This window comes from Zalophus californianus, chromosome 13, assembly GCF_009762305.2.
Source record: "Zalophus californianus isolate mZalCal1 chromosome 13, mZalCal1.pri.v2, whole genome shotgun sequence".
NCBI lineage: Eukaryota > Metazoa > Chordata > Mammalia > Carnivora > Otariidae > Zalophus > Zalophus californianus.
The window spans coordinates 33,048,813-33,063,246 of NC_045607.1; the positions used below are offsets into that span (position 1 = coordinate 33,048,813).

Consider the following 14,434-nt stretch of genomic DNA (forward strand, 5'->3'; position numbering starts at 1 on the left):
GCCTGAGTGGGGTAGGGTGTGCCTTGGAGTATGGGGGGATGAGAGATCAGTCGGGGTCCACTGTGCCCTAAACAGACGGCCCATGGCACCTCCATGCAGTGAGTCGCCAAGCGGTGACTTCCCTGGAGCACTGCTACCCTCTATGCCTGCCTTCTCTGCTTGTCAGCGTGTGCCCAGGCTCCAGGCCAATGCCAAGACCTCTCTGCCTGCACTCTGACATTCTCTCATTCCGGTCAAAGATGCCAGATGCCTCCAAGCCCAGCCCTGACCCTGTCACTCTTCTCGGTCACCCTCAAGAGCTCCTCATTGCCTTCCTGGCTTTAGAATCAAGTCCCCAATACCAGGCTGCCTTTTAGGACCCTTGAGTCTCCTCCAGTCTCCCCAAAGAACCCTGCCCACCATCCAGACTGCCCTTCTCCATAAGCGCCCTGAGCCCCAGGCCCCCCTGCTTTCCATATGCCCCTTCTTCCCTCCTAGAATTCCCTTCCCTCACCATCCTTTGGGCCCTCCACAGAGCCCAGCCCAGGCCCACAGCACCCACAGCCCAGCCTGCCCTCGGTACTTCTGGGCTCTGGACCGTGGGGTCCTGGCAGACAGGGGCCCTGCCTCACCCAGTCCCTGCTCTCCAGTCCAGGCCCAGAGCCTGCTTCAGACCAGGACTGCTTCTTGAATAAATGAGTTGAGATGAGGATCAGGTAGCAGCCTTTTCTCTCCTACAGCAATGCTTTTGTCCATGACGGAGCTAGTCACAAGTCTGTCCTCAACACTCACCAATGGTTCCAAGAAGCAGAAGCCTTCCCTTATCTCCATCCATTGTCTTCCATTGTCATCTCGGGGTTATTTTCCATGTGGAACGAGGCCCAAGGCAGAGTGAGGCTTAACTGGAATCAGGCCCAAAGGGTGCCGGTGGGCTCCGAGGGGTAGTTGGGATACAGGTGGAGTCAGGATCAGGAGACCAGACTTCTGCTGATGAAGAAGGAAACTGAGACTCAGCAGGGCGGGGAGGGGCCTGCCCAAGGTCAGTGGCAGAGACAAGCCTGAGCCCAGGGCTCCGGGCTCCCAGCCTGGGTCCGTGCTGCCTCCAGCACAGGACCTGCTGTGGCGGAGTGGAGGGAGATTGTAGGGGAGGGCCCCGCGCTTCTCTTCTCAGCCGTACCTTGTCCTTTCAGCTCATCACTCTGAGAACAAACCCAGACGCAGCAACCCAGAACAGGCGATTCCAGTTCACTCAGAATCAGAAGAAGGAAGATTCTAAAACGTCCACCTCAGTCACCAGCGTGAACCAAGCAAGCACGTCCCGCCTGGAGGGCCTGCAGTCTGAAAACCATCGCCTACGAATGAAGATCACCGAGGTAGCTCCCCCAGTACTGGCAGCCAGGGCCCCAGCCTCCCAGTTGCATCCGTCTACCTCAGGGCAGGACTTCTCAGGGCTGCCGCTCCCAACCTGGACCCCCCACCCCGGGACATCCCCTGCATCAGGCTGTGCCGTCCCATGTGCTGGGGTTACAGCCGAGAGAACCAGCAGGGACATAAACTAGACAGAGGCAGTTCGTCGGAATTCGCTCACCTGACCCAGGCTCATGGAGGCCAGACATGCCCCAATTCCAGACATCCTCAGAAAGAAAGTTCTTGGAGATTTGTGAGCTCCCAGATTATAGGAGCTTCTTAAGTGTGCGGGGACCCCCCCACCCTTGATTTTTCGCTCTCCCAACCCAACAACCACCCTCACCCATATGATGTACAGCAGGACAGGAGGGAGTGAAGAGAAACTTTCAGGCAAGAGAGTTTGCTGAGACCTCACTGTTGTCTTGAGGGTCCTTAACTGGTTCTTCAGCATTCCAGAGAGGCCATAACTAGATTTCTCTAAGCCAGACCTCCAATTCTGGACTTTCTATACCTGGGAGGGGGGACCAAATTACCTTCCCCTTCTTCCCCTCTGTCTTTGGGTCCAGGGGTGTGACTGGCCCATGATCTGCAGGCTGCATGTTTCCCAGAGAAACCCTCATTTGACGAGTGGAATGGGGAAGAAACAAAGGCGAGCGTGTTAGTCAGGATAACTTGCTAAGTTGCTGTAACAAAGAGGGCCCAAAATGAAGTGGCCCAAAGAAAATATTTCTCTCTCACCTAATGGTCCTGAGGAGTTGGGTCCTGGCTGGCCAGCAGCTCTGCCTCCATGGCCATGACTGGATGAGGCTCATTCACTCCTGCTGTCTGCCCCTCCCCAAGGTGCACTCCTCACCAGGACAGTTAAAGCTGGGGGGGAAGGCATGTCCTATTCTCAGTCACAGGAGGGGAAGAGGAAGTCCACACAAGGGATGAGCAAGTGATAAAAAAATTGTGCACCTTTTGGGTCTGCTCCAGTCACCTTGGCAAGAACTTGCATGATCACACTTAGACACAAGGTAGGCTGGGAAATGTGCTCTCTACTGTTGAACCGTGAGGAAGAAGTGAGATACAGGGTTGCCGGAGTAGATACAGGGTGCCCCAGTGAAATTTGAATTTCAGGCAATCAAGCATACTTTTAGTATAAGGATGGCCCATACAGTATTTGGGATCTATTTGCACTAAAAAAAAAAAAAAAAAATTCATCGTTATCTGAAATTCAGATGGGACTGGACATTCCATATTTGTATTTGCTAGATTCCAGTAGCCTTTTGGGGGAACTCACATTAGTCTGTCACAAAGATCTACTACACAGTTGTCTGTGCATCTAAGCCTGATTGCCTTAGGATGGGATAGCCCCCCACTGGTCACCAGAGCAAAGTAGAAAAGGTTTCTGTCCCTCAAAGCCCATTGTTGATTCCGTTTTAATCTCAGACCTCTCTCTGACTAGAACAACCGTGACTTGACATTTGACTTTTACTTGCACACTCCAGCAAAAAAGAGTTCACTCACTTCAGGAAACCTGAAACCGAAGTCATTGTCAAAATCCCTAAAATGCTGGGTGGTTTTTCCTGGAATCGAGTCACAATCTGGCCTCCTTTGCTCCTAGCCCTGCTGTTTGAGTCACACAGAAAAAGGTATCTCTCTCCTCCTCCACGTGAAAATGTATTTAAAAATTAACGGCTGTGCTCTTGACATCAGAACAACACTTTACAGTTTATAACTTCCTCTCCCTTATGCTATAGTAGAATGTCAACTGCCTTTCCCAGTCACCACCCCCTCCCCAACACACACGCGCACCAGGCTTCTCAAGGGCTAAACTGCCCCAGGGCCTGCACCTGACTCTTCTATAACTGAAGGCAGCTGCAGTCCATCCTCTAGAGGAGCCCCTACTGTGCTCAGCTTCGGTGTCCATGTGAGGCTCACAGCTGACCAGCCCACAGATCTGTCCTCCCCTCCAAGGGTCCTGCTAGGTATCAATAACAATAATTATAGTACTTTTACTATAGTAGCAGGTTACTCTTACGATGTGTCAAAGATTGGGCTAAGCTTTCAGTGCTTTGCCTCCTTTAATTTCCACAATAACCACAAAGGTAGGTACTGTTGTTACCACACTCTACAGATGAAGGCGTTGAGACTCAAGTCTCACAAGCCAGTACACAGACAGTAAGGGGCAGCCCTGGGTTTGCCCCTAGGCCTGTCCAACTTCAGAGCCTGCGCCCTGGCACTCTCCCACCCTGCCTGCCCGGGCTAGCCCAGCTGCTCTGTCAAGGCGCCAGCCTGCTCTGAACACATCACTACGGCGACCAGGCCCCTCCCCTCCCGGCCCCTCCTGCACTGACAGCCAGCAGGGGCCCTCCGCAGCTTTTCCCCAGCAGGCAGCAGCCTCTCTGGCTCTGGGCGCCCTCCCGAAGCCCGCCCGAGGCCCAGCCCCATGACCCTGTGAGCTGGGCTGAAGGGGCTGGGCCCGGGGCTCTAACTCAGCTGGAGCCTTTGCCTTCTAGCTGGATAAAGACTTGGAAGAGGTCACTATGCAGCTGCAGGATACACCAGAAAAGACCACCTACATTAAACAGAACCACTACCAAGAACTCAACGACATCCTCAACCTTGGGAACTTCACTGAGAGCACAGGTAGGAGGAGGCGGGGTCCCTGGAACGTGGGGACCTGGTATCAGACAGCAGCTGGCCATCTTCCACTTTACAGAGGAAGAAACTGAGGCTCAGAGAGGGGGTGGGGCTAACCTGAAGCCACACAGGCAGAGCTGGAGCACCTGGCATCCACAGTTCGGGCTCCGTTTGGAGTCCTACCCTGCCTAGAGCCAGGGCTTCTGTCCCTCGGTCTCTTGGGTTCCAGTGGCGCACGTACATGACATGGCCAGCAGTCCCGGGGTTCTGATTGGGGGCACAGTGTTCTTAGTGAAGAGTTTACCTTTTTCCAGTGACATTTCACGGTTTCAAATGTGCCTTCTCGATGTATGGGAAAGGAATGGTCAGTAAGCTATGACATGACACTATCTCACCAACCATTTGGGAAATGCTAGCCAAAATAACACAATCCAGTTTTTGCCTACATTTCAGCAAAATTTTCAAAGATCACCGGTGTTGTTAAGAGTGTGTAGAAATAGGCATTCTCCTGCAATGTTCTGGAAGTCAGTCGGGCATATCCATATGTTAGATGCTAAACCTTTGTTTTTTTAAAGATTTTATTTATTCATTTTGAGAGAGAGAGAGAGAGCACAAGCAGAGGGAGAAACAGACTCTGCTGAGCAGGGAGCCCAATGCGGGGCTCGACCCCAGGACCCCGAGATCACGACCCGAGCCGAAGGCAGACGCCTAACCATCTGAGCCACCCAGGCGCCCCTCGATGTTAAAACCTCTTAATTAACAACTCCACTAGCAAGATCTTGCCCCTGGGAAGTACTCCCACGTGGGCGAAGACGTATACACGTGGTGCTCATCACCACGTTATTTGTAGGGGAGAAAAACTGGAATTAATGTTCATCCTATAGGGCAGTTTTATTCATTATGACACAATCAAATAAAAGGCACATAATACAGCTATTAGAAAATGGGATGGATCAGGGGCGCCTGGGTGGTTCAGTCGGTTAAGCGGCTGCCTTCAGCTCAGGTCATGATCCCAGGGTCCTGGGATTGAGCCCCACGTCGGGCTCCCTGCTCAGTGGAGAGTCTGCTTCTCCATCTCCCTTTGCCTGCCTCTCTGCCTACTTGTGCTCTCTATCTCTCTGTCAGATAAAGAAATAAAATCTTAAAAAAAAATGGGATGGATCTATCTGTGTAAATATGGAGAGTTCTCCAAGTGAAAATAAGATGAAGGCTAGCATTATGATATACATAAGTGTACACACACATGCACACGTCTGTGTGTGCGTTGTGTTAAGTGCATTTTTTTAAAGGTTTGGAAGAACAAACACCAAATTGTTAACAGTATCCACCTGTGTGAAAAGGAACAGTATGTGCAGTGAGAAAGGATTCCTTTGACATTTACTTCTCTGTTTGCATTTTGTCAGCATTTGTTCATTAATTTGCTATAAAATTATTTTTTAAATCAATGAAAAATCTTTAGTTTTTTTATAGTTTCTTATTACAGAAGTCATAAGTATTATTATAAAAGCAAATTATAAAATTCTTACTATATAGGTTGATTGCAAAAAAAGTTTGAATTGAGATAAGTAACAAGTAAATTGAAAGAATAGAAATTATTCACAGAAATATTAGTATCTGGTAAAGATGGACATTTCAAATTAGTGGAGGGAAATGAATTATTCAATACATTTAATGGGGATAAGTGTATAGCCATCTGGAAAAGGATAAAGTTAAATCCCTATGTCACACCTTACACAAAAATAAAGTCCAGATGGATAAAAGATTTAAATGTAGAAAGTGAAACCATGGGAGAACTAAAAGAAAGCACAGAAAGTACAGGAGCATTTTTTTTATATATATATATATAATCCAGAGAGGAAAGCCTCTCTCAGCTTGATGCAAAACACAGAAACCACAAAAGAAAAGGTTGATAAATTTAACTATAAAAAAATTTTTTAACAACACAAAGCCATCATTAGTCAAAAAATCCAACAAACCAAGCCAAAAAATATTGTAACTCAGGTAATGAGCTTATTTTCTTACGTATAAGGAGAAATTTTATATAATTTATATGACATATATAATTATATGCAAATTAATTTTAAAAAGACCAACAACACAGAAGAAAAATGGGCAAAGGAGAGTTCTCACGGAAGGAAGTGCAAGAGGTTCCTATGTTTATGAAAATATGCTCAAGCTCACTCTTTACTAAAAGACTGTAGATGAGGGGCACCTGGGTGGCTCAGTTGGTTAAGCTAAGCCTCTGCCTTCAGCTCAGGTCATGACCTCAGGGTCCCTGGAATCGAGCCTCAGGTGGGGCTCCCTGCTCAGCGGGAAGCCTGCTTCTCCCTCTCGCCCTCCCTCTCCCGCTGACCCTCCCCCTCCCCACCACTCATTCTCTCTCTCTCTCTCAAATAAATAAACAAAAACTTTTTTTAAAATGCAGATGAAATCTTTAGTGAGATAACATTTTCACCAATGAGACTGGCAAAGACAGACCAAAAAGTTACAGAGAATTTGAGGACACAGTTGGGGGAATGGGCATTCTCAAACTTTGCTGGTTGAAATAGAAATTGTTCAGACCCAGCAGTTCCACTTTTGGAATTTATCCTAAGAATATGCAGTCAGCTCTCATTATTCATGGTGATTGTGTTTGATAAAGTTGCTGTGAATCATGAATTAATTAGTGACTACCGAACCACTGCTCCTGGGGGGAATACAGGGTTTGGTTCCTGCGAGGCTCTCTTGGGTTGACATTTTGGTCAGTCAATACATAACTTTGTTGTACGTGTGTTTCTGCTTGCAGACATCTTATTTAACATATAGTGTTGATTCATTAACATTGACCTCATGGTCAACAGCACTATAACGCATGCCTAAGTGCGAGAAGGCTGTGATGTGCCCGACAGGGAAAATACACGGGTTAGGGGCGCCTGAGTGCCTCAGTCGTTAAGCGTCTGCCTTCGGCTCAGGTCATGATCCTGGGGTCCTGGGATCGAGCCCGCATCGCATCGGGCTCCCTGCTCAGCGGGAGGCCTGCTTCTCCCTCTCCCACTCCCCCTGCTTGTGTTCCCTCTTTCGCTGTGTCTCTCTCGTCAACTAAATAAAATCTTTAAAAAAAACATGGGTTAGATGGGCTTTGTTCCGGCATGCGTTACAGTGCTGTTGCTGACCATGAGGTCAATGTTAATTTTTCAACACTGTGTGTCAGCAAATGACCCTGAAAGCATTAGCAGTATTGATTTGGGGTTACAAATAAATTTTAGCGAGTAGGCAAGTTCACAGATACAGAATCCGTGAATAAAGAGGATCCACTGTACTCACATGGGGGCAAAATGACATTGACGAAGTTACCCACTGTAGAAAAACAACTAAACAGCAATGCTCCTGCAGATCCCTCAGGTGAGGGCCGGGTTTTTATATTTAATATTTCTTTAAATCTCCTTAGATGGTTCTGAAGCTTAGAGGGTTGAAAAAGCATCCACATCATCACATTTTGTAGCTACACAGTATATCTTTGAATGGAGCCCCCATACATACATGAGTATGTAACTAATCCATTATTACTGGAAAAATCAGATTAGTCCCAACTTTTTTATATTATAAACAATGCTGATTTGAACATCTTGTGTATAATTTCACACACACCCTTCATTATTTCCTTAGGATAATGCCCAGAAGTGAAAAATTCTGGGTAGAAGATGAGCACTCTTTTTTTAGGGTTTGATGCCTATTGACAGTGACCCCCCAGAAAGATTATGCCAATTTATACTCCCACCAGCAGTTCACTATTACTACTCTTTTCTGTCTTTGGCAGTCTTAGGGATATATATTTTTTACCTTGGAGGGTTATTTCCTTTGTCATTACATCCCTGTGCACCAGTGAAACAGGCCTTTATGTTAGAACTTTCCATTTCCAAGTTATGTTACTTACATTGGTTGACTGGATTTCCGCCCCCCCCCCCTTTTTTTTTCTTGGAGAAAGGAAATCCCCAGGATGCCATTTCCATCCTTGGGTGGAAGCTTTTGGGTTCACTGCCTTCGGCCCTAGAGAGCTACTGCAGAAACTGCAGCTCTGGAGGGATAATAGGCTCTTTTGCATTCTCTCTCCTTGGGCAGCATCCTAGAAAGACTGCATTTTTCTTTTTTTAATGAAGTTAACAGAATGTGTTGTGATCTTGTTGTTTTGCATTCAGATGGGGGAAAGGCCATTTTAAAAAATCACCTCGATCAAAATCCCCAGCTACAGTGGAACACAACAGAGCCCTCTCGAACATGCAAAGATCCTATAGAAGATATAAACTCCCCAGAACAGTAAGTACTCTCTCCTTGAGAATTATTGCGGAAGAGCATGTTACTCCTGCACAGCAATTTCGATCTGTACCGCATTTTCGCGTGTGTTATTTTATTTGAACCCCACTGCAACCCCATGATACAGGTCAAATTACAAGGCTCATTTTACAGATGAGAAAACGAATATTCAGAAAGAGCAGGTGACTTGTCGATGCTCCCCCAGTTTCTAAGTGCAGGAGATAGGATTTGAACCCAGGTCTGTCTACCATCTGAGGCACAGTGCCTTCATTATATATAAAATTTAACCATTCCACAACTATTCACTGACACCTACTGTGTGTCAGACAAGGAAGTGAAAAAAACACAAAAATCGCTTCCTTCACAGAGCTTATATTCTATCCGGTGACACAAGAACTTCATTTAAAAAAGCAAAATCTAGTGTATTACATCCTAGGTGCTTCGGAGAAAAATAAAGCAGGGCAAGGGGTGAGGGATTATAACCTTAAATAGAGTGATCAGAGGGGCGCCTGGGTGGCTCAGTCGTTAGGTGTCTGCCTTCGGCTCAGGTCATGATCCCAGGGTCCTGGGATCGAGCCCCGCATTGGGCTCCCTGCTCCGCAGGGAGTCTGCTTCTCCCTCTCCCACTCCCCCTGCTTGTGTTCCCTCTCTCGCTCGCTCTCTCTGTCAAATAAATAAATAAAATCTTAAAAAAAAAAAGACTTGATTCCCAAAAATACCTTTAAAAAAAAAATAGAGCGATCAGAGGCGATTCAGTGAGAAGGTGACATCTAAGCTCTGTTAGCTGTGTTCCCACTGGCAATTGTTAGTTCTTCCTTGCTTATAGCAGCTTGGAAGCAGAGATCAGAAATGCCAACACGTGTGGCTCCGTCAGTTAAGCGTCCAACTCTTGATTTCAGCTCAGGTCATGATCTCAGGGTCGTGGGATCAAGCCCTGTGTTGGGATTCTCTCTCTCCCTTTGCCTCTGCCCCTCTTGCTCTCTTAAATCTTAAAAAAAAAAAAAAAAAAAGGAAAAAAGAAATGTCAACACTGAAACTTGCTCCCTGGGAAGCGACAAGCAGCAAAGACAGCCAAATCACCAACTATAGTGTAATTTGGGGCCATTTAGTGTCAGAGCCAATAGCTTCTCACCCCAGTTAGCTCCAAGGCTTCATTGGCTTACACTCCAGAATAATTATTATGGTTGTGTGGCAGTCGTCAGTGGTTTGCTTATGAGTACCCTCTGCTAGAGTGTAAGCACCTTGAGGATAAGGGGTGAGCCCCTCCCATGTCCCTTGGACTGAATGCAGGCTCTGGCACTGATAGGTTTTTGGCAAACGTCTATTAAATGAATGACAGTGTAAACAGGACCCCACTATCAGACAGCAAAATACCACAGCTCTGAGAACCACAGACAGATGTCCACCTGGCCCAGGCCCATAGCCCTTCCCAGGTTAGAGTTTATTCTCCAGCCTCCCTTTACCTGGACTCTTTGCCAGCACCCTTTTGCGTTAAGGAGTCGATCAGAGCTCAGGTTACACACACAGGTTCAACCTGAGTTTCAAAAGGAGAGCTCCAACACGCTGACCTCATGAGCACCTGTGAGGTGTCCTTGGTAGAAACTCTCCAAGGCACAGGTCCTCTGGGGGAGGGGGGCGGCATTGCATCTGTCCCCATCCATCTTGGGATCCTTCAGTGCCATGCATACACACCAGGGGCATACCTGTTGGGATGAGGTGAGCCCTGTGAGTTGATTTGCCTCCCTCACAAAGCACTGTGGTTCCCCAGAAGAAGCAGGAGACGCACCTTCCCCAGTTCTGGCTTTGTTTCCATTAGCAAGTTACTTAAACTCTGTACCCTTCCCTAGTCATTATAGTGGGACTAGCAATACTTCTTTTACCTACTGGGTTTTTGTGAAGATCTGGGGGTAGGGGGCAGGGCCTCACCTGACCGGTCAGGCACTGAGGACACAGGAGGCCTAAGGATACCGAGAATGCAGCTTCCCAGGTACAAGAGAGAACCACACAAGATGCAGGTGGGCAGAGCACAGCCCCCCACACACACTGCCAGGAATCACCCATCACTCCTGCCTCCGTCCCGCCTCGGGGCTTTTCTGGCTGTGCTTCTGGAATTTACCCAGAACTCTGGGAGCTCAGAGGACGATGGAGCCCACTCTCTGAGGAGTTTAAACTGGGTAGTGAAGGGGAAACAGAGAGAGTATTCCAGGCTGGGGGAAGAGCATGTGCAAAGGCAAGGAAGAGTTGCCCTTAGCAGTGAGTTAGGGAAAACTAGCCGCCTGAGGGTAGGGTTTGGGTGGAGAGTGCGTAAGAGTTTCACCTGGAGAATTAGGCAAAAGATCTTAGGCAGCCCTGCATGTACCGCCCCAGAGTTGGAAAGATAACACTAGTCACCAAAGAAGCTGAAAGACCAGGAAGGAATTTCTGTTGGAATCAGCCCAGCAAGAAGGGCTGAGGTCCTGGGCAAGGCAGGGGCAGAGGGGCCAATGTGGAAGGCCAGAGCAGCGAGAAGCCTCTCAGTCCATTTGGAGGCTCTCGAGAGTAGAGTGAGAACTGTCTGTGTCAGCAGCAAAGCCCTGTGAGATGAGCAAAACCTGTGCTTAGGAATGGCCGCACTCTCGCTCAGGAAGACTGCGTCCCCTTTGCTTGGTCCATCTCCCTGGTTATTCCCAGGGCAGTCATTGGCAGGTGTAGGTCCGCATTAAATACCTGCTAGGTGGGTGAATGGTTAGATGATGGGATGGACAGACCTTGGAATTCGGGATAACGGTTCTCCCACCATCAGGTTCTTAGCCAAAGTGAGTCCCAGGAACGTTCTGGTGAGCATCCAGGTAGCCTTTACTAAAACTCCTCTCGCCCCCTCCCTCCCTTCCTTCCTCTCTCTCTCTCTCTCTCTCTCTCTCTCTCTCTCTCTCTCTCTCTCTTTCTCTTTCTCTCCCTCCCCGTGCTACAGCATCCAGCGCCGGCTGTCCCTCCAGCTCCCCATCCTCCACCACGCCTACCTGCCATCCATCGGAGGCGTGGATGCCAGCTGCGTCAGCCCCTGCGTCAGCCCCACCGCCAGCCCCCGCCACAGACACGTGCCACCCTCCTTCCGAGTTATGGTCTCTGGCCTGTAGGGGTGGGAGGCCTGGGGCCGGGGCCTCCCCCATGACCGAACCTCACGGAGCAGAGGCCACGGGAACACTGTCAGCTCTGGCTGCGGAGCCACTAGGCGCCACGGCTGGCCTTGTGGGGCTGCTCGGTGGCACTCACGTGGACAGGATGGGGGCACTTGGCACCTGACCTCGCGCCTTATTTGTGAAGTTTTTATTCTTTCACAAAGAAGAGGAATGGAAATGACTTCTTCCTCGATGTCTGCAAAGAAGGAAGAGCTGGGATATTTGAAACTTTGCAAAAAAACAAAAAACAAAACAAATCCTAGACAAGGAGAGAATCACTAGAACTCCAGCTAGAAGTCACCGAGTGTCCCTGAGCAGCCTTGAGAAGAGGCGAGGGGCTTCTGGAGAAACCACCTCTGCCTCTGCACACACATCCCTGGCTGTGCCCCTCCCCCCCCAAGGCCAGCCCCTCTGCCCACTGGGGAAGGAGGTGGGCAGGGCAGCCAGGCCCCCAGCCTTCCTGGAACAGGGAGTCTGCAGGGCAGCCAGGTGGCCCGAGGGCTGGGGTATGGGAGCAGGCTGACTCCCATGCCTCCCGGCGGGACCTTACTCTCTGATAAATGCCACACATTAACACAATAACACCCGTTCTGGGACCATGGGGATTTAGGGCACGTCACTGCAGACCCACTCTGCAGCATTCACCAACAGTCGGTCATGCACCCACCACATTGGCCATGTCCTTGTGTTTGTATCAGGTGTTCCAGTAATCAGGGGGACCACCCGAGCTAATCATGGAATGTCTGTTCCCAGCAAACACGCTAAAGAAAGACTGTGCACTTTAACCTCTCATCAGGGCCCAAGGGCTGGCTGGGGTTGGTTTTTTTCCCACTGACTTTGTTTCTGACCAAAGTGAATTGGGCATTCTGCTAGAAGACATCCCTGTAGTCATAGGGAGAGAGTTGCTAGCAGAGGGCTCTCCTTGGCTTCCCGAAGGTGGCCTTCCATCCGGACAAGCCGGGGAGCTCGCCCTTGGGGGTCACAGTCAACACACTGGTTCTCATTCATAAGATCACTCTTCCTTCTCAACCGAACCCCAGAGAGCACTGGCCTGGGAGACAGACGAACCTGGGCTCAAGTCCTCACTCCATGGCTGACTCCCTCCATGACCTTGGGAAAATCACTAGTGTCTCTCTGAGCCTCGGTTTCCCCTCCCCAACAAATTGGGGTTGAAAATAATCCCCGTCCTGCCTACCTCACAGGGTCACTCTGAGGATCAAAACTTGATCTTGTCCGGGAAAGCTTCGTACCAAACCGTGAAGCAGCCCTGACCCGTGAGGAATCAGGATGACCATGACCTTCGGTCCTCACAACCGCCAGGGGTTTGGCTCAGAGAAGCTCCTAGCACAGCCCTCTACCAAGATAACCTGGTGGAGAGAGGCTCCCGACGACTTTTGTGACATTCCTAGACAGGTTCATTCTTTGCTAAAGAAAGGCCTGAAGGAGAGCGTCCAGGACGTCTGCACAACTGAGCGGTCGCTCACTCCCTAAAGAAACCTAATGGCAGCTTCAACAGGCAGGCAATAATCTCTTCCCAGACCACTGAAGTCAGGAATATACTGCTGTCACCACCAGACTTTGACAAAAGGGCCCACAGGAATCCTACCATCGCCAACATTTCAAAAACACCCTATTTCATGTAGCATAGCTTTCCCCTCCCCTCCCCCCAAGAGAGGTTATGGAGGTACTATAGCTTTTAGGGAAGAAAAAAAATGTCAACACATCACAGGTCAAATTGAAGTCATTGTCTGTTTTAGGCACTACAAATCGGTGTTGTCACTCACTGTGTATTACCAGTATTGACTTGCTTTCTTGATTTCACCAAAACCAGATTTAATTTAAAGGACCACATTAATTTTTCCAAGGGAAGGAGACAATTCATTGTACATAATGTATACACACACACACACACACACAAATATACCTGTAGAAATATTATTCCAGCATAGCAGGAAACAGAAACAAAAAAGTATTGGACAGTCAGAGGTGAGTGTGTGCGTCCGTAACCTGTTGTGACCCCTGACCGTGCTCAGTCTTCTAGGTTCACCCACGAAGTACATTTTCTGTCCTAATGATACTGTAGGTTCACCCATTTTTTTTTAATTTCCCTGCAAATAACAAGACCCACAGAAGTGACTCTAGCTATCTAACGGTTCTTTTATACGCAGCAAACACACCATACATTTCCGAAGAGGCTTCAGCCTGAAGGCATTTTCCAGTGACGTTAGTGCACAAATGCTTTAAATTAGACCGGGACTGCCAGAATCAAATGTAAATGAGGAATTTCTCGTACCCCTATTGCATGGTATCAATTTTTAATAAATTGTTGCAAATTTGTTTTTATGAATAAAAGGGAAAAAAAAAAAAAACTGTCCTCTTTAATGCCTCCTTGTCCCAAAATGCAGGTCCGAGCAGGTCTTATTCCTCCGCTCAGCAACTCGGGGGGACGGTTCTGGGTCGCCTCCTCAGCATCTCTCCGTCCCTTCTGCAGACGGTAACAGCAGCCCCACGACCATGTGACCCCAGCTGATGGATCCCACAGTGGGGACCTGACCTGAGCCCAACCAGTAGTCCCGTCCCCAGGATTCCTCCACATAAGGAAATTTAGCCATGAAAGAGAAAAGGGAAGCCAATATGGAGAGAAATAGGATCAAAAGATGGGTCCTGATGGTGTCTGATTAGCTGGTCAGCTGTTCCTGAAGGGTCCTTCCCCTGCTGGGAAGGGTTCTCAGTTCTCCGAATAAGTCACCCTTTTTGCCTAGTTCAGTTCAAGTCCAGTTCCCATCTGTTGCAAACAAGAAGTCTCTAACTAACCCAGAAGCCTCACCTCCTGCCCGGGCCTGACGCCCACTCCAGGCCTGACAGCCTGTGACTTGGCCCCCTTCTCCTTTCGAGCCTCCTCACCTAGAGAATGCATTTCCTGCACCATGATGGGCCCTCAGCCTGCAGCTCCATCTCAAATCCTGCCATCCTTC

At 48.8% G+C, this 14,434-nt stretch overlaps 1 protein-coding gene across 1 annotated transcript in view; it reads left to right on the forward strand.

Moving 5' to 3' along the window:
• GABBR2 (gamma-aminobutyric acid type B receptor subunit 2) overlaps nucleotides 1-13,822 on the forward strand; it is a 343,152-nt gene extending 329,330 nt beyond the window's left edge. The window contains exons 16-19 of the mRNA XM_027616869.2: nucleotides 1,170-1,352; nucleotides 3,888-4,017; nucleotides 8,187-8,304; nucleotides 11,252-13,822. Coding sequence (XP_027472670.1) covers nucleotides 1,170-1,352; nucleotides 3,888-4,017; nucleotides 8,187-8,304; nucleotides 11,252-11,417 — 597 coding nt within the window. The 3' untranslated portion in view covers nucleotides 11,418-13,822. The remainder of the gene's footprint in view (nucleotides 1-1,169; nucleotides 1,353-3,887; nucleotides 4,018-8,186; nucleotides 8,305-11,251) is intronic.
• The last annotated feature ends 612 nt before the right edge of the window (nucleotides 13,823-14,434 follow it).